The sequence below is a fragment of the Amblyraja radiata genome, chromosome 1 (genome assembly GCF_010909765.2).
Source record: "Amblyraja radiata isolate CabotCenter1 chromosome 1, sAmbRad1.1.pri, whole genome shotgun sequence".
Taxonomy (NCBI): Eukaryota; Metazoa; Chordata; class Chondrichthyes; order Rajiformes; family Rajidae; genus Amblyraja; species Amblyraja radiata.
The window spans coordinates 131,668,360-131,687,369 of record NC_045956.1 but is presented as its reverse complement, the minus strand read 5'-3'; the positions used below and the strand labels follow the sequence as shown (position 1 = coordinate 131,687,369).

Below are 19,010 nucleotides of genomic sequence, written 5' to 3'. Positions count from 1 at the left end.
CACCTGGAGTATTGTGTGCAGTTTTGATCCCCTAATTTGTGGAAGGACATTCTTGCTATTGAGGGAGTGCAGCGTAGGTTTACAAGGTTAATTCCCGGGATGGCGGGACTGTCATATGCTGAGAGAATGGAGCGGCTGGGCTTGTACACTCTGGAGTTTAGAAGGATAAGAGGGGATCTTATTGAAATATATAAGATTGTTAAGGTTTTGGACACACTAGAGGCAGGAAACGTGTTCCCGATGTTGGGGGAGCCCAGAACCAGGGGCCACAGTTTAAGAATAAGGGGTAAGCCATTTAGAATGAAGACGAGGAAACACTTTTTCTCACAGAGTCTATGGAATTCTTTGCCTCAGAGGGCGGGTGAGGCCGGTTCTCTGGATACTTTCAAGAGAGTGCTAGATAGGGTTCTTAAATATAGCGGAGTCAGGGGATATGAGGAGAAGGCAGGAACGAGGTACTGATTGGGGATGATCAGCCATGATCACATTGAATGGCGGTGCTGGCTCAAAGGGCCGAATGGCCTACTCCTGCACCTATTGTCTATTGTCTATTGAACACCTTGGCTTCAGCAACGACTATGGCCCAGCTCAACAACTTTTATTATCCCATCAAAATACGGAATCAAATTCGGAAGACATGATTTCCCATGCACACCATGCTGACTATCACTAATAAAACTGTCTTTCCAAATGTATGAATATTTTATGCCTCAGAATCCTCTTCCATAACTTTCCTATGATAAATGTTACATCTATCGGTCTACAAATTCCAGGTTTCTCTTTTGCAGCCCTTAGAGTCATGGAATCACAGAGTGATACAGTGTGGAAACAGGCCCTTCGGCCCAACTTGCCCACACTGGCCAACAATGTCCCAGCTGCACTAGTCCCACTTACCTGCGCTTGGTCCATACCCCTCCAAACCTATCCTACCCTTGTACCTGTCTAACTGTTTCTTAAACAATGGGTTAGTCCAAGCCTCAACTACCTCCTCTGGCAGCTAATTCCATACACCCACCACCCTTCGTGTGAAAAAGTTACCCCTCGGATTCCTATTAAATCTTTTCCCCTTCATCTTGAAACTATGTCGTCTGTTCCTCGATTCCCCTACTCTGGGCAAAAGACTGTGCATCTACCCAATCTATTCCTCTCATGACTTTGTACACTTTTTATCTTTTCTTTTTCTCTATAAGATCCCCCCTCAGCCTACTGCGCTCCAAGAAATAGAGACCCAGCCTACTCAATCTCTCCCTAAAGCTCACACCCTCTAGTCCTGGTAACATCCTCGCAAATCTTTTCTGAACTCTTTCAAGCTTTACAATATCTTTCCTATAACATGGTGCCCAGAACTGGACAATATTCTAAATGCGGTCTCACCAATGTCTTATACAACTGCAACATGACCTCACAACTTCTATACTCAATACTCCGATGATGAAGGCCAAAGTGCCAAAAGCCTTTTTGACCACCTCATCTACCTGCGACTTGTCCTTCAAGGAACCATGCACCTGTACTCCTAGATCCCTCCGCTCTACAACACTACCCAAAGGCCTACCATTTACTGTGTAGGTCCTGCCTTGTATGACGTCCCAAAATGCAACACCTCACACTTCTCTCTATTAAATGCCATCAACCTCCGCCCACCTGGCCAAACGATCCAGGTCCTGCTGCAATCTTTCACAACCATCTTCACTATCTGCAAAACCCCTAACTTTTGAATCAACAGCAAACTTGCTAATCTTGCCCTGTATGTTCTCATCCAAATCATTGATGTAGATGACAAACAGTAATGGGCCCAGCACCGAACCCTGAGGCACACCACTAATCACAGGCCTCCGGTCCGAGAAGTAACATTCCACCATCACACTCTGCTTCCTTCCATGGAGCCAATTTGCTATCCATTCAGCTATCTCTCCTTGGATCCCATGCCATCTATCCTTCAAGAGCAGCCAACTATGCGTAACCATGTCGAACGCCTTTCTGAAGTCCATGTACACAACATCTACAGCTCTGCCCTCATCAACCTTTCTGGTCACATATTAAAAATAATCAATCAGATCTTCCACGTTCAAAACCATGCTGACTATCCCTAATCAGCGAAAGTGCATCTGGAGAAGTTTCTAAGACACGTCAAATCTGTAGACAAGCCAAATCTCATCAAGAAGTGGAGGCATTTGGTGTGTTTTCTTGGCTGTTTCATTAATGTTAAACCATGCTGACTATGCCTAATCAGCCCTTGCCCCATCCAAATGCCTGTATAACCTACCCCTCAGAATACTCTCTAGTAGCTATCCAACTACAGATGTTAAGCTCAATGGCCTATAATTCCTAACATTTTCCTTGCAGCCCTTCTTGAAAAGAGGCACACCATTTGCCTCCTTCCAGTCTTCCGGCACTTCCTGTATTTAAGGATGACTCGTAAATTTCAACCAAGGCTCCCGCGATTTCCTCTCTAGTTTCCCGCAATGTCCTCGGATATATCTGATCAGGCCCTGGATTTTGTCTACCTTCATACACAACAGTACCTTCAGTACTTCTTTGACGGTAACACTGACTGCTCTCAAGACACTTCCATTGACTGCTCCAAGTTCCTCCGTCCTATTGTCTTTCTCTTCGGTAAATACAGAGGTGAAATACTCATTGAGGACTTTGACCAGCTCCTGTGACTCCCCCCAGAGGTCCTAAGAGGTCCCACTCTCTCTCTAGTTACCCTTTTCCCCCTATATGTATTTATAAATTATTTTGGGATTGTCCAAAATAGAACCCACCAGAGTTATCACCTGGCCCCTTTTTGCCCTCTGATCTCCTTTTTCAGTTTACACCTTAGTTCCCGAAACTCCCCTACGGATGCAGTTGATCCCAGCTGCCTACACCTGTCCCATGCATCCTTCTTGTTTTTGACCAATGCCTCAATTTCCTTCGTCAGCCAAGCTTCGTTTTGTTTACCTGCCTTGCCCCTCACTCTAACAGGGACGTACATATCCTGAGCTTTCGTCAGCAGACTTTTAAAAACATCCCACTTGGCCGATGTTCTTTTCCCCTCAAATAAGTTGTTCAAATCAATTTGAGCAAGGCCTTCCCTCAGACCCTCAAAGTTGGCCTTACCCCAGTTGAACATTTTAGCACGTGGACCCTCTCCATCCCGATCCATAAATATCTTAAACCTAATCTAACTGTGGTCATTGGTCCCAAAAGGCTCCTCCACAAACACCATTAACTTGCCCTTCCCAATTTCCCAATACTAGATCCAGCATTGCCCTCTCATGTGTGGGGGCCTCTACATACTGTTTAAGAAAACGCTCCTGAACACCACCCAAACGGCCACTTCACTGATGTCTAACATGATATGACACATCTCAGACAGGATTCTTGCAGTTTCATCTCCAAATTCCCAGTGTCTTTGGAAAGATATAATCAGGTTCTGGAGATTTATCTGTCTTCATATGTCTTTGCACATTCAATGCCTCATTGACTATAATAGAGACTATCCTCATGTTATCTCCACTAACTTTCCTATGCTCCTGGTCTTCCTGCCATCCTCCGCAGTAAAATCCCCTCTGATTTTGGAGATACCCCTAATCTCTCTAGTTACCCTTTTTTCCTCAATATACTTGCAAAATCTCTTTGGATTAACCTTAATCTTATGTGCCAGAGCTGTCCTCTGCTCCCTTTCTGAAGAAGGGTCTTGACCCAAAACGTCACCTGTCCATGTCCTCCAGAGATGCTGTCTTCCCTGCTTAGTTACTCCAGCACCTTGTGTCCCCTTTTTTCCCTTCTGGTTTTCTTCATAAGCATGCTCACCAATCCGCTATACTCCTCCTGATCCCAGCCCTCTATACTTGACCTATGCCTCCTCCTTTCTTCCGACCAAAGCCTCGATTTCTTTCATCATCAAAGGTTCCTTAGTCCTTCACCCATTTGGAAAACACTTTCACAATTACTCTGCACTTTGATATCTCTCCAATTTTCTCTTCATGCTGCTGCATTCATTTTTGTCTCATGACCTTCCATCCTGATGACAAGACAGTTACATGCACCTTCTAAAACACCTTTTGGAAGTTAGTATCTAGCACACTAACCACATTTCCATCATTATCCTTCTTCCTTCATCTATAATATATTATCATTGACATCATACCTAACTAATTCAATGTAGTCTCTCTCTGATCAATCTATACTGTCTAAGTGACTGCTAACTTTGTTCCTGATTATTATTTTTAGAACTTTGCCACGTCAGATGTGAAGTAATTATTGGATTTATCTTCCTTTGCTGATGTAAAGTACATGTAATGGAATTGCATCGTTATAGAACTATATAACATGGAAACAGTTCCTTCAGACCCACTCGACATGACAACTGAGCTGGTTCTATTTTCCTGTGTTTGGTCCATATCCCTCCCAACCTTTTCTATTCATGTTCCTGTGTAATTGTTCTTTAAATATCGTAATTTTATCCATTGCTTCCTCTGGCAGTTTGCCCATATACGCACTAAAGTTGTCTCTCAGTCCCTTTTAAATCCCCTTAACCCGTGCCTTCTACGTTTTGACTCCTCTGGTTGTTCACCTTATTTATGCCTCTCACCATTTTAATTATCTCTGTAATGACACACCTCAACCTCGAGGAGAAAAGACCCAGCCTACGCAGTCTTTTTATATTGCAGATTTCTTATTGGGTCACTGCACCCCAGCCTCTCTCCTCATGCAACACTTTCCTTTTCACATTTGTACAGATTATGTTTGGATTTCCTTTTATACGTCTCTTATTTTGTTTTTATTTCCCTCTGAACTGTAATCAGCCTAATGCCCCTGTCCCACTTCGGAAACCTGAACGCAAACCTCTGGAGACTTTGTGCCCCACCCAAGGTTTCTGTGTGGTTTCCGGAGGTTCCTGGAGGTTTTTGTCAGTCTCCCTAATGGTCGAAAGTGGTTTCTGCTTCTTCTATGTTCGGGCGATTATTTCAAAAAATTCAAAACCGGCTGTGACTAAAAATAGGTTGCCGTTTTAAAAATCGGTAATTTTTTAGTCGAAGCCGGTTGCGATGCTAGTTGAAGGTGGTTGCCGGAGGTTGCATGTGGTTGCCGGAGGTTGCAGGTAGTGGAAGGTAAGACCTCCCACTACCTGCTACAGCTGATGGGGTGAAATTTGAGGACTAGCAGGACTCTGTCCCTGTTGCAACTGGAGGGAGGGGGAGCAAGAGCGGAGCTGCGGAATATCAAGGAGACACGTGTGAGGACCTCATCTATGAAGGAAGAGGGGAGCCCCCGTTCCCTAAAGAATGAGGACATCTCGGATATCCTAGTATGGAACACCTCTCTTGGGCGCAGAGGCGGCATAGATGGAGGAATTGGGAGTAGGAGTCTTTGCAGAAGGCAAAATCGGAAGAGGTGTCGTCCCGCTAGCTGTGGGAGTCAGTAGGTTTGTAATAGACAACAGTCAATAGTCTATCTCCTATGACGGAGGCGGTGAGTACAAGAAAGGGGAGGGAGGTGTCGGAGAAGGTCCTAGAAAATTTCAGTGCAGGATGGACATTGGTAGTGAAGTTAATGAAGTGCATGAGTTTTGCATGGTGCAGGAGGTAGCCCCATTGCAGTCGTCAATGTTGCAGAGTTTTTGAGATAGTATGTTGCCAGGACTCGAGGGCCTGAGCTATAGGGAGAGATGGGCAGGCTATGACTGGAGTGTAGGAGGCCGAGGTGTATTAAATCATGAGGCGTATAGATAGTGTAAATGCACTGTCTTTTACCCAGGGTAGAGGAATCAAGAACCAGAGGACATATGTTTGAGGTGAGAGGGGCAAGAATAATAGGAACCTGAAGGGCAACTTTTTCAATCAGAGGGTGATAGGTATATGGAACCAGCTGCCAGAGGAGGCAGCTAATGCAGGTACTATTACAATATATAAAGGACATTTGCACAGGTGTATAGATAGGAAAGGTTTACTTGGATGTGGGCCAAATGCAGACAAATAGGGCTAGTTTAAATGGAACATCTTAGTTGGCATGGACGGGTTGGGCCAAAGGGCCAGTTTCCATGCTCTATGACACTATGACTCAATTGCCTGTCTGGGTACAATATAATACATTACATTATCTCCGTGAATTTTTTGGTATTCCTATTCACTTTGGCAAATGTACTTTGATGTCCGCAACTAATCACAAAGATACTTTAGTGCTTGAGTATATATTCCCAGCACTTAATTTGATGTAATTCTTGTCAGAAATTGATCATACCTTTAATCTTGAATGGACAACATTAGCTTGGCAAATTATTAAATGTCTTACCTGATTTTTGTTTTTGCATTGAAATAACAAGGAAAGTATGATCAAGTAATATGTATAACAGACAGGGATGGTCCAATGTTAACCCTCACTATCTGATTAGTAAAAGTTAAAATTATGCTGAGTTTACCTACAAATAGAATGAGCCTTGTTTTTCCTTCTCTTCCCCTAATGCTTAATTTCATTACTTTTGTCAGTCCAGAGGGGGTCCCCACATTACATGATGACTATTCTACCCCGAGTCCAGGTATTTTGTTCAGAACCAAATCTTTTTACTCCATTTCATTCTTTCCACCTTGTTCACCCATACACCTACATTGAAAAGAATGAACTTGCACATCATTGACATCATGGGACTGTGGTCTGCGGAACTTCTAGCCGCGGGTGTGGCGTGGGTTTATTATCCGGAGAAGAGTTCTGTTTGTCGGCCCACGGCCTATAACTTCCTGAAGCCACGGTCTGCGGAGCTTTTACCCGACGTGGGATTACCATCTGGAGCCTGGGTCCCTTCGCCGGGGACAGCCAGAGAAAAGCTCCGACCGCCGGCCTGCAGCCTACAACATCCTGAAGCCACGGTCTCCGGTTGGAAAGCGCCGATTCGGGACCCGCAAGCCGCGGAGTGTGTTTGACCGTCCCGATGTTGGAATTTCAACGACGAGTGGGCCTGTATATTGGGCCGTCTGGCGACTACGGAGGTTTATGAACCCGACCACGGGTGAACAATGTGGGAGAACTGGCTATACTTTGTGCCTTCCAGCACAGTGCAGAATGCTGTGGTGGATGTTGGTGTTAAATTTTATTGCAAATTTTGTGTGTTCTTTTTTGATTGTACCGCTGCTGGCAAATTCATTTCACTGCACTTATATGTGTATGTGATTAATAAAATCGATTGATTAATTGATTGATTTAGAGGCAAATAATACTTTTTAAAATGCAATCGCTGTTGATCTCCAGCTGCTGTGTTCTCATTTCCACCACCATTTGCAAATACTCATGAATAACATTTAGTTAACATCCCACTTTGTCATTCTCCACAATCAGATTTATTTCCCCATCCCTGAGTGATATTACACTCAGTTATCTATTCACTTTCCTTCTACACACTCGTAAAATTATTTACTGATTTTTTTATATGAACTGATAGCTTTTCAGATAAAGTAAGTCTTTAGCCATTCCACTCTCCTTTTGCATTTCCCTATGAGTGCTTATCATTTTAAGTTTCAGTTCAGTTTTAGTTTGTTAGTTGTCATACCTCTTATACACATTGTCTTCTTGAGGAGATATTTTGAAATCTGAAAATTGTTGATTTGCAGATCCGCTTTTGACAATCAACTTGTTACTATCCACTTTGACTTGTGAAATGTTCTCATCGTCTCGAAGGAGTGATGTGGCAGATGACGCCTGTCATTGATTCTACACTGTTAAAAGGTCGCAAAGACAGATTTGCAGTGACATCTTTGGGTAAGTGAACAAGCTGTCAGAGTGGTTCTTGGATTTTTTTTTGGCAATTGGAAAGAAAAATGCTGTTGCTCTTCAGAATCCATTCTTTTTTACTGGAATAAAATTAGCAAATCTAATAGGCTTCCACTGCACAAACATGGCTTCATTTGTTTTTCAGCTGTGGGCCGCATTAGGTTAGTTGTACATGCCTCATTGCTGTGCGAGCACTTGAATCACTGATATAGTATAGGATAGCTGGCAAATTGTCTAAGGGATAGCAAGGTTCCCACGCAAATGGACATTAGCAGGCTAGTTGACATTAGAAGGATCTTGTTTCTTTTGATGACAACCCTAGGTGACGATGAACTTATTGCAGTAGCCTTAACATCCTTGGGATGCTGTTTCATTGGGATAACCTTGAGCCTATTGCACAAAATAACTGCAACTTAATACCTTGCAGAAATTATCTAGTCTTCAGCAAAGAGCTTTAAGGCAAAGGGAGAAGACAAACAAAAGGACTACACACTACATATTTGATCTAGTCTGCCCCCCCCCCCCCCCTCTGAATATGTCACTGTCATATTGGAATGTGCATTTCTCACATTAAAGATGGTCCGTCCTGAAGCCCATCTCAGGGATTCTAGGATTGGATCTAAGGCCTTTATCATGGGTCAGGTTTTGTTTACCTTTCCTATAGTAGTACAATTGAACTCTAACTCAGACCATGACCACCAAACATCCTAAACTACGGAAATATCCGAGACACACGGTGAAGCCATGAATAATTCTTCATCCCATTTAAATAAGCTCTTATTCCACTTCCATGTGCCTTCCCTGTGTATGTTTATTCTATGGAGGTGGATTCACTGCAACGAGCTAAAGCTCATAAAGCTGAGTGATTTAGCAAAAATCAGCATTTCGTAGTCCTATGTGTAGCACCAGTAGTCAGATTGTCGAACAAGTTTTCTTGTTTCTCCTTCCCAAAGACAGACCAAGGGAGGCAACAGTATTGGAATCTCAGTGGTTCTACATAGAGTCAAAGAGAAGGTTGAAAGAAACAGCTTGCAATTCACCGAGTCTGGGGCATTGCTGAAGTGAACACAGCAATGTTTTATTCACTACAGAGCATGAAAACGGAGAAATTTGTTGTATTTTGGATGCAGGAAGCATCTAAATATAATTGCTAAAGGCAACAGATGTATATGGTCCAGTTAAGAAAAGGGACAGGTTGCAATAAGCAGAGTGAAAAGGCCAGAAGGCTGAAGCTATGGAACGGAAAAGCTTTTAGAAATTTGAGAAATCAAAGTAGACTCACCTCAGCTTGGAAGCACAAGGAAGAAGAACTGCAGTTACATATTGAACTTGTATCAACTGACAGATGAGATTTGCAAGTCAGAATGTTTTCCATTTCATTTGAACCTGGTGGATGGTCACAGGTAGTACAGTAATTTACCAGGGTTGAAACCATGTATAGGCATGCCACGCTGACAAATGCATTGGGAATGCGTCCATTGCAGCATTCTGCCACCAACAATGCCAATGTTCACGCAGTTGGGACCTGCAGGAGTGGACTTACAGCAGGGCTGAATGTATTACTGAGGATCCCAGAGGAAGCTAATCAAGTAGGAGAATCTCACTCCTCCCATCACAGAAAATGGAGATCAGGACCCATTACTAATATTCTTTAAAACAATATCCTACTGACTGGGTTCTCCAAGGTTCTCCTGGTCTTACAGAGCTCAAGAGAATGAAAAGTTCCCAGTATATAGTGTCAACCCCTCAGCCTCTGTAGTAAGAGGCGTCATGAATGCAGCAGATAGAGAAGCGGAAGATGTGAAATCAAGAAGGCCAGTTAGTTCTGAATAAGCAGAGTAAAGGAAGAGAATGAGTTAAGAAATTAAATGAGAGGCGAGAATAAAAGCAAATTAAAATCACTTGGGACAAGTAGAACAAAATGTACTTAATGAAGAAACAATGGTGGCAGAAGTTATCTTTCTTGCTCAAGTCTCTAAATGAGAAGAGGAACTAGAAATCAATAAACTGAATTCTCAAGTATATCACAGAGAAACTGGCAAAATATTTAGACTCGGAACAAAGTTCTCAGGCAAAACCAACATAGTTAATCCCAGCAGCAAAGGAGTGGTGTTTGGGAGTACATTGGAAGAGTTAAATTAGTTTTGCTTCATAAAAAGGGACACATGCATTCTTAAAAGTAAAAATATATATAGTAAGTAAGCTAAGACCATTAGAAGCTGAAAATGGTTTTATATTAAACCTTGGAAATGTTTTCGATGTTTTGCACTAATATCAGCCTTTTTCTTTTCTTGTAGAATTTGTATAACTTATGTATAATTTACATATGATTTAGGGTTTTATGAGGTCTGAGTCTATATGCCTGTGAAGCTGCTGCAAGCAAGATATGTACCTATGCCTCACCATACGTGCATACGATAACTTAAGAATAAAATTAAGACTATCAAAAAACAAATTTCATCTGGATATCGGTAAATTCACCCTCAGGTAATCAACTGAATAACTAAATGAAGTGCATGAGAGATGCAAGGTCTCGACGCAAAATGTGGACCTCCTCTCTGCCTCCTCATGTGTGGCGATTCTCAAGCTGTTTGCTTTTTGCTCTAGATTGCAGATTCTGTAGTCTCGTACCTATCCACAGAATGCCTGATCCATACATAGAATGAACGTTGAGACTGGAATATTATTGAATGTTGAGGAAAATATAGTCCACCTCAGTGGATTAATTAAAGGAAGTCAAATGATTTTTCCATTTTTTATTGATCAGGTTTGTTTGGACCTGAAATCTATACAGATTACAAGGATAATTGACTATCCAATGCCATCTTTTGAGGGGACATTAGCAGCTAACAAAGGGACAGATGGGTACACTTTGGATTTCTTTCAGCAGAAGTGCCCCTGTCTACCCAATCACTTTACTGAGAATAAGTTATTTTAATGGAATGTGCCCCTGTGCATAAAAGTGTCACCTTTCAGCCTATCACTGCATCATAGAAACATAGAAACATATAAAATAGGTGTAGGAGGAAACCATTTGCAGGCTTCATTGTGATCATGGCTGATCACCCACAATCAGTAATCTGTGCCTGCCTTCTCCCCATATCCCTTGATTCCACTAGCCCCTAGAGCTCTATCTAACTTTCTTTTAAACTCATCTCATTTTTAAATAACCTTCCCTTTATTCTTAGACTGTGGCCACTGGTTCTGGACTCCCCCAATATTGGGAATTTTTTTCCTGCATCTAGCTTGTCCAGTCCTTTTATAATTTTATATGTTTCCATAAGATACCCTCTCATCCTTCTAAATTCCAATGAATACAAGCCCAGACTTTCCAATCTCTCCTCATATGACAGTCCCGCCATCCCGGGGATTAACCTCGTGAACCTACGCTGCACTGCCTCATTAGCAAGGATGTCCTTCCTCAAATTAGGAGACCAAAACTGCACACAATACTCCAGATGTGGTCTCACCAGGGCCCTGTACAACAGTAGAAGGACCTCTTTACTCCTATACTCAAATCCTCTCGTTATGAAGGCCAACATGCCATTTACTTTCTACACTGCCTGCTGTACCTGCATCTTCAGAAGAATCACTATCAGAACCTGTGAGCAATTTCCTTACATGGGGACCTACTTCTCTAAACTGTAAACTATAAACCACATAAACTATAAAGCAATACTGAAGCTTATTAAGTGGTTAAATACTCAGACCCAAATGCTGGAAATATTAGTGGAACATTCAATCTTGTCCCGAGTACAAAAAGGGCTTTGCTGGACTGGCTATCTATTGTATTATACATTCATTGCTTGCTTTGCATTTCAAGTCATTTTGATCAACTTATTTCCAATGACTGACTGACATATGATTTAATTTCTATTCAAATTGTCGAGAAAGAGAAGCAAGTAAGGAGGTATGGAATAAAAACAACCGATACCAAATTCAGCAGTCAATTCAGATAGAAAACTCCTGGGATTAAGATATAAGGAAGAGTGAGAGTCAGGAATAGTGGTGTTGGGTTTAGGTAGGAGCTTAGAAACATAGAGCTTGATTTAGAAACATAGAGCTTGATTTAGAAACATAGGAAAAATTGTTGGGCATCCTTTATTATATTTTAATGCAGGATTTTTGTGTAAAGGGTTGATGTTTAAGACTAAGTGCTTCTGATTGGGTGTCATCCAGAAGGTATAGGATTTACAGAATGATATTTTAGGCTATCAATTCCATCAGTTCTTCTATCCAGAGAAATGTATTTGATGTATGAGCTGGAAAGTGGTAGCCTGTGGTTGGCTTTCTCATGGAAACACATGAGATAGAGTAACTAGCTGCCAGAAGGAAAATGGTAACAAACATCTCACAAATATCAATTTCCATACTAACCATCTCTGAAATTTGTGCACAGCCAACAAACAGAGAAGCAGAGGATCACAATTACCAAACAGGAAATAAAAAGCTTCTCCCAAAAAAAACACCATTGTGTTTCTGAGAACATAATCAACATTGTGCTGATTCATGACAGGTTTTCTCGCTCCTCAACCACACTCAGCAAACTGCTGTTGTACCATATGTATGTGTTTCACCATCACCATGCTGTTCACTGCCATGTTCCCATCCACAATATGAAAATAAATGTTATTAATCGGCACAATGCCTATAAACCTCCTGTGTGGGTTGAAACTGCATATATTCCAAATAGATGTCCCCACAATTTACTTTGAGATAGAATATCAAGGAACCTACAGATGTCTAGAGGAGGTACATTTCTGTTCTTAAAATGCACTCCGCTCACACCAGGTTTTAGCACTTGAGGAACAGCAATAAACACTGCAGAAAATGGAGAAAATATACTTAGATGGACAGTAAATGTGAAAAAATATTAAAAAGGTACATGCTGGAAATCTTAAATAAAAACAAAATGCTGAAAACACTTAGCAGGTCAGGCAGCATCTGTGGATAGGCAAACAGGGATAATGTTTCAGGATGATCTGAATGTTAATTGTTTCTCCTTTCACAGAGGTTACCTGATCTGCCAAGTGTTTCTAACATCTTCTGTTTTTACTTAAAAGGATAGAATTGGTATGAACAACCCAAATGTTTAAGTAAAATTATTAAAAGCATCTAGGTTAACAGCTAATGGAATGTTGGCCTTCATAACGAGAGGATTTGAGTATAGCAGTAAAGAGGTTCTTCTGCAGTTGTACGAGGCCCTGGTGAGACCACATCTGGAGTATTGTGTGCAGTTTTGGTCTCCTAATTTGAGGAAGGACATCCTTGCTATTGAGGCAGTGCAGCGTAGGTTCACAAGGTTAATCCCCGGGATGGCAGGACTGTCTTTTGAGGAAAGATTTGAAAATCTGGGCTTGTATTCACTGGAGTTTAGAAGGATGAAAAGGTACCTTTTAGAAACGAATAAAATTATAAAAGGACTGGACAAGCTAGATGCAGGAAAAATGTTCCCAATGTTGGGGAGTCCAGAACCAAGGGCCACAGTCTAAGAATAAAGGGGAGGCCATTTAAAACTGAGACGAGAAAAAACCTTTTCACCCAGAGAGTTGTGAATTTGTGGAATTCTCTGCCACAGAAGGCAGTAGAGGCCAATTCACTGGATGAATTTAAGAGAGAGTTAGATAGAGCTCTAGGGGCTAGCAGAATCAAGGGATATGGGGAGAATGCAGGCACGGGTTACTGATTGTGGATGATCAGCCATGATCACAACGAATGGCGGTGTGGGCTCGAGGGTCCAAATTGCCTCCTCCTGCACCTATTTTCTATGTTTCTCTGTTTCCATATAGGCAAACAAGGTTATAACAGCATTTTCAATTAGCCATTATATATTAAAAGTAATTTTATAACTTAAATCACTGTTATCTTCCCATATCCAAGTTATAGTAATTCACACAGTCCTATTAAATAGTCTCAGATATTTGTTTCTTTTCGTGTTTTCAGTAACAGTTCAGCTTTTTAAATTGTTTACTCATTCCTCATTGCCGTGTCTCCTCTGATGATCCTACATTCTTTAAATAATTTTATTTTGCCATTGTTCAACCAATTACATTCTGCTCTTTCTTCATTTGCAGCACAGTTATTTATGCTGTTTGTTGTTTACAGTGCTAAAATATGGTGTGAATAAAGAGGTGAGGAGCTTTTCTATAGTTATCTTTATTTTGGCTGATTTGTACAGGGTACAATGTGGCAGGTAATATACAGATGCAGTTCGTGGAATAACATTGCAAATTCAATGAACCTACCAATTCTGTTCAGTCTGTCGATTGCCACAGTTTCAAATGCTCTTCGCATCATTGGGTACTGCTCCAGCACTTCGTTGAAATGATCCACGGAGAGGGAGTACAGTCGACAGTAGGTGTCAGCTTTCACACTGGCCGTACGCCGACCTTTTGTTAGCAAGCATATTTCTAAAGAGGCACGAGAGAAAATAAAATTTAGTAACACAGACTGAATCACTCAGGAGCAGACACAGATCATGTTTTCAATTCAACGTCACTGCAAGAAGCTAATCTGAAGAATCAAGACATGAAACATTTCTGAGCCAGTATTTCTATAAATTTTGCACGCTTTAAGGAAGCTTCACAATGATAGTTGCCTGGCCTATTTCGTGGCAAGGCTGGGTTGCTGTAATTGGTCTCAATGTCTCAGATTATCCAGAGAAATGTTATCTAATGTTCACACATCCGATCACTAACCGAGTCCTTGATGGAAAATGTATATGTTGAATGTCAAATACAGGCATGTTGAAACTTGGCAGTGACACCTCAAATCTCAAATGGCTCACTAACTCTTGTATCAGAAATGGAAAGAGAAACAGAAGTAGGCACCGGTCCCATATGACCAGGAAAGAACTGCAGATGCTGGTTTAAATCGAAGGTAGACACAAAATGCTCAAGTAATTCAGCGGGACAGGCAGCATCGCTGGAAGGAAGGAATGGGTGACGTTTCGGGTCGAGACCCTTCTTCAGACTGATGGTCCCATATGCCTGCTCTGTCGTCCAGATACTACCTAATCCTATATCAACGGTTTTCTGTACAATACTTCAATTTCCCTGAGAACAGAAACATCGAATAATCTTTAACACACTTCAAAGCTGTATGCCCGTAGTCCTCTGAGGAAGAGAAATCCAAAGTCTGCAACCCATTGTGTAACTAAATCTTTCTTTGTTTCAGTCCTACATCCCTACCTGAGATTCTGTCCCCAATTCTTGATCCTCATTCTGAGGATAAAAACTCTTCAAAATCCACTCTGTCAACCCTTCTCACCACCTGGTATTATCAATGAGATAAACCTATTAAGTATAGGTAAATCTTGTATCATAGGACAAACTTCCTCTTCCAGGAATCAACCTAGTTTTTCCACAGTAAACTGACCCCATTGTAGGTATATATTTCCTCAAGTATTGTGATCATTCACTACTCAAGGTCTTGAGAGGATTAGATGGGGTAGAGAATATTTTACCCAGAGTAGGGGGAATCGAGAACCAGGCTTAAGGTAAGGGGGGGGGGGGGATAGATTTGATAGGAAACTGATGGGCAAAGTTTGTACACAAAGGGTGGTAGGTGTATGGAATGAGCTGCCAGAGAATGCAGTTGAGGCAGGCACAACAGTTAAGAAACATTTAGATAGATACTAGACTAAGTGGGACCTGTTGTGTCCCATGTTCACAAGGGAGGGCTGGTCCTCCAATGCAATATTCCACCTCTCCACCAATTACAATATTGGTGGCCAGTGGGAGGAGGGGGGGGGGGCATTCTGGAGTGCTAGTATAGGTGTTGTGGGCCAAAGGGACTGGTTTCCAGAGGGTTAGTATGGACATTGTGGGCCGAATGGATTCTTGGGCTGGCAGTTCAGTCACTCAGGGCTGGTGTGCTGGCAGTTCAGTCACTCAGGGCTGGTGTGCTGGCAGTTCACTCATGGCTATTCCTTGAAATACCATTTCAAGCAGAGTGCATGCCACCAAAACCAAATGCAATTTCATACCATTTCAAGCAGTGTGCAGGCCACCAAATCCAAATGCAATTTCATACCATTTCAAGCAGAGTGCAGGCCACCAAATTCAAATGCAATTTCATACAATTTGTGCTTTATACTCCTGCCCCCCCCCCCCCCCCTGCCCCGGAAGGGGCGTTACCTTCATCATGGAGATTGACAGGTGAGAGGACCAATCAGCTGATCTCAAGATTTTTTAAACACTCATAACTTTTTTCTTTTTTATTAATCGGAAAAAATGCTCAGGGCTGTGAGTAAAATGGCCAAAAATCATAATGATATATAGCAGCGTTTTTTTCTAAAATCAATATACAGCACAGACAGGAAGTGGTCAAGATGAGACTTTTAGTTATATAAACATGGACAGGATAGGATTCAAGGAATATGGGCGAAACGCAAGCAGGTGGGACTAGTGTGGATGGGACATGTTGGTCAGCTTGGGCAAGTTGGGCTGAAGGGCCTGTTTCCACGCTGACTCTCTCTAATTAATGCTATTGTATATTTGTTTTAAAAAAAAAGTTTGCTGTGCCTGCACAGTTAATTGTTCAACCCATGTCCCCTTCACCTTATCCAAGGTTACTCTAACCTCAATTACTGAATGCAGCCAATATTTGTGTCTGCAGAGGCTGAGCTCCAACACATCATTGACTCATTCACCAGGGTATTTAAAAACATGAGATTTGCACTTAATAATTGGAAAACAAAGGTCCCATATCAAATGCTCCACTTCGCATCATCATAACTGCTTCTTGACAAAGGCAGACATTGATGACATAGCTTTTAATGAGTCAGCATAGCTTTTACCTGTCTGATGTAAAGAGAGAAAAGATCTCAAACCCATCACGTAGGGTGTGATTGACTGGGTAGCAGTGATTCCTGCATCGTGTGAGGTGATGCATTTTCGGGAGGTCAACGGCAAGAGGAAATCTATTATAAATTGTCAGTATCTTGAGGAGTATTAATGTACAGAAGGATCTTGGGAACATCATCAAGGATGCACAGCAGCCTGCCCATGCTTTTATTTCAATCCTGCCCTTAGGAGTCTGAAAACTGTAACTTCCAGGTTAGGAACAGCTTCTTCCCAACAAACACAAACTAAACTTTGAACTATGAACTGTCTTGGCTGCATGAGGGACTTGTTTTATTTGTTTTGCACTAATATTGTGTTTATTATTTATTGATTTTTTTTGTTCTATTATATGAGTACTGTGTTTAAAGACGTGTTATGTGATGCAAAATTTCCTCAGATAGCAGAATGCAATATGAACAATATGTTTGTGAAAATAGGTGCAATGTTATTTTCATGTGAAATCAAGACAGGTAAGCCCTGGGTAAACTGCACACACCTACAGTACCTCCATTTCTTTGAATCAGATCTTGTCCTCTGACTTAGGTGAAAATGAAATTTGAAGAACAGAGAGGTTTTGGCCAATTTGTCAAATTCTACCAGTATCAATACACAGCTAATCCTTTTTCTGCACCTGGGATTGCACAAGAATGACTTGCATTTTGGAAGCTGAAATTGTTATTTTAACCATAAAGTGGCAGGATGGCAGCAGCAACACCATGTCCCTGTTATTCATGAATGAACACCTTTTATTATAACTTTGAATGTTGATCCAAGGCTGACAAATTGGAAATGGTTCAGAAAGCACCTTTTTGTCCATATTCTAATACCCAATACAGACATCCAGACTACCTTCATGTCCAATATTTAACAACAATCACACATTTACACTATGAATATGTACATGTGTATATTGCCAGATATAGTGTGTTTGTGTGTTCTTTATCATTGTACCACTGCTGACAAATTCATTTCACTTGCACTTTATGTGCAATGTGACGAATAAAACTGTATTGTATTGTATTGTATGTAACTGACTAAAGAGATTATTTAGTTGCAAACTGCACCTGCGACTCAATTGATTAACTTACCCTTTCCTTGAGAAATGTTTAACTTTCTGAATTACTTATACATTTTATAAATGTTTAGTTATCTTTATTTTTTTAAATAATTGAAAAAAATACTTCAACCAGAAAACATTTCTAAATGTCAGTGAAACATTTGAAAAACTATTAAAATAAATGTCAGGTTTGCAGCCTCCAAAGGTTTGCCTCTAGCTTTGCCAGGGAAATTTCAAGATACAACAACCTCATTACACTTATCACTACTAGGTTATACTGCATGACTCCTGGATGGGGTCAGTGAGTTGGTCCCTGTGTATCAAATGCTGGTTAGTATAGGCTTGGGGGTCTTTTGTCAGCAATATTGGCAGGAGTACTGCACCAGCATAAATTAGATCAGCGAATAAAGAAAATATAGTTACATAAAGCTTTGAATTTATCTTCAATCCACAGAAGTACACAGAATCAGGAACAATATATTGACCTTGGAGAGGTCACTAAGGAGATTTTCTGGTATGAGATGGGTTTGTACAGATTAAATGACGAGGACAGTTTCGTCTTTGCCAGATCTAAAAGACTGGGATGATGAAATTAAGTGACGGCATGGTCAAATGGTCAAAAGCACAGTGATAGTGTTTAGTCTCTTCTGGGATGTGGCTTTAGATCCCACCATCGCTAGAAATTCAGATATTGTGAATATAAATTTGGTGTAGATATTTGGGTAGGTTAACTAGAATGAAGTTGTTTTATTAGCAGATGTTTTGAGGTTGAGGGAGCGCAGATTTATGACATGGAAAATATCTTCAAAGTAATGAGTTCTGATTATATGGAAGTCCCTGGCTATAAGGAAGCTGGCAACAGAATGAACAATGCTGTTCAAAAGGGAAAATAATGTGTAGGGCCACGGGGAAAGACTGGGAAATGGAATTGACTAGATTGTACCACAGGGCTGGCAGAGGCTTGAGGAGCCAACTGACTGCCTTCAATGTTACCTTACAAAATACCAAACTCTGAAGGTTCCTCGCCTTAACCTTCTGCTTAACACCATGCAAATTGTCTTCGCCTTTCTATGGACCTAAGAATTTATGATCATTTTAACCTCACCTTTCTTATCGCAGGATCCACAAACAAGTGGATAAGTTCCATGATCACATAAAATCAGAAGATGCTGGAAACACTGCTTTTATATCAGATTTCTAGCATCTGCAGATTTTCTGATTGTCAAATAAGCAGACTCTAGCCTGATTTGACTACAGACCCATCAACGTTATTGATTCATAAATGACCTAACACTTAGTTCAGGAATCAATAATGGATGGACCATAGATGTTGGCCTCATCAACAATGTCTGCATCAT

General features: G+C 41.2%; 1 protein-coding gene across 1 annotated transcript in view; it reads right to left on the bottom strand.

Moving 5' to 3' along the window:
• hcn1 (hyperpolarization activated cyclic nucleotide gated potassium channel 1) overlaps positions 1-19,010 on the bottom strand; it is a 295,539-nt gene that overhangs the window by 21,855 nt on the left and 254,674 nt on the right. Inside the window, exon 7 of the mRNA XM_033030982.1 lies at positions 13,995-14,159. Within this exon, the coding sequence (XP_032886873.1) occupies positions 13,995-14,159 (165 nt within the window). The remainder of the gene's footprint in view (positions 1-13,994; positions 14,160-19,010) is intronic.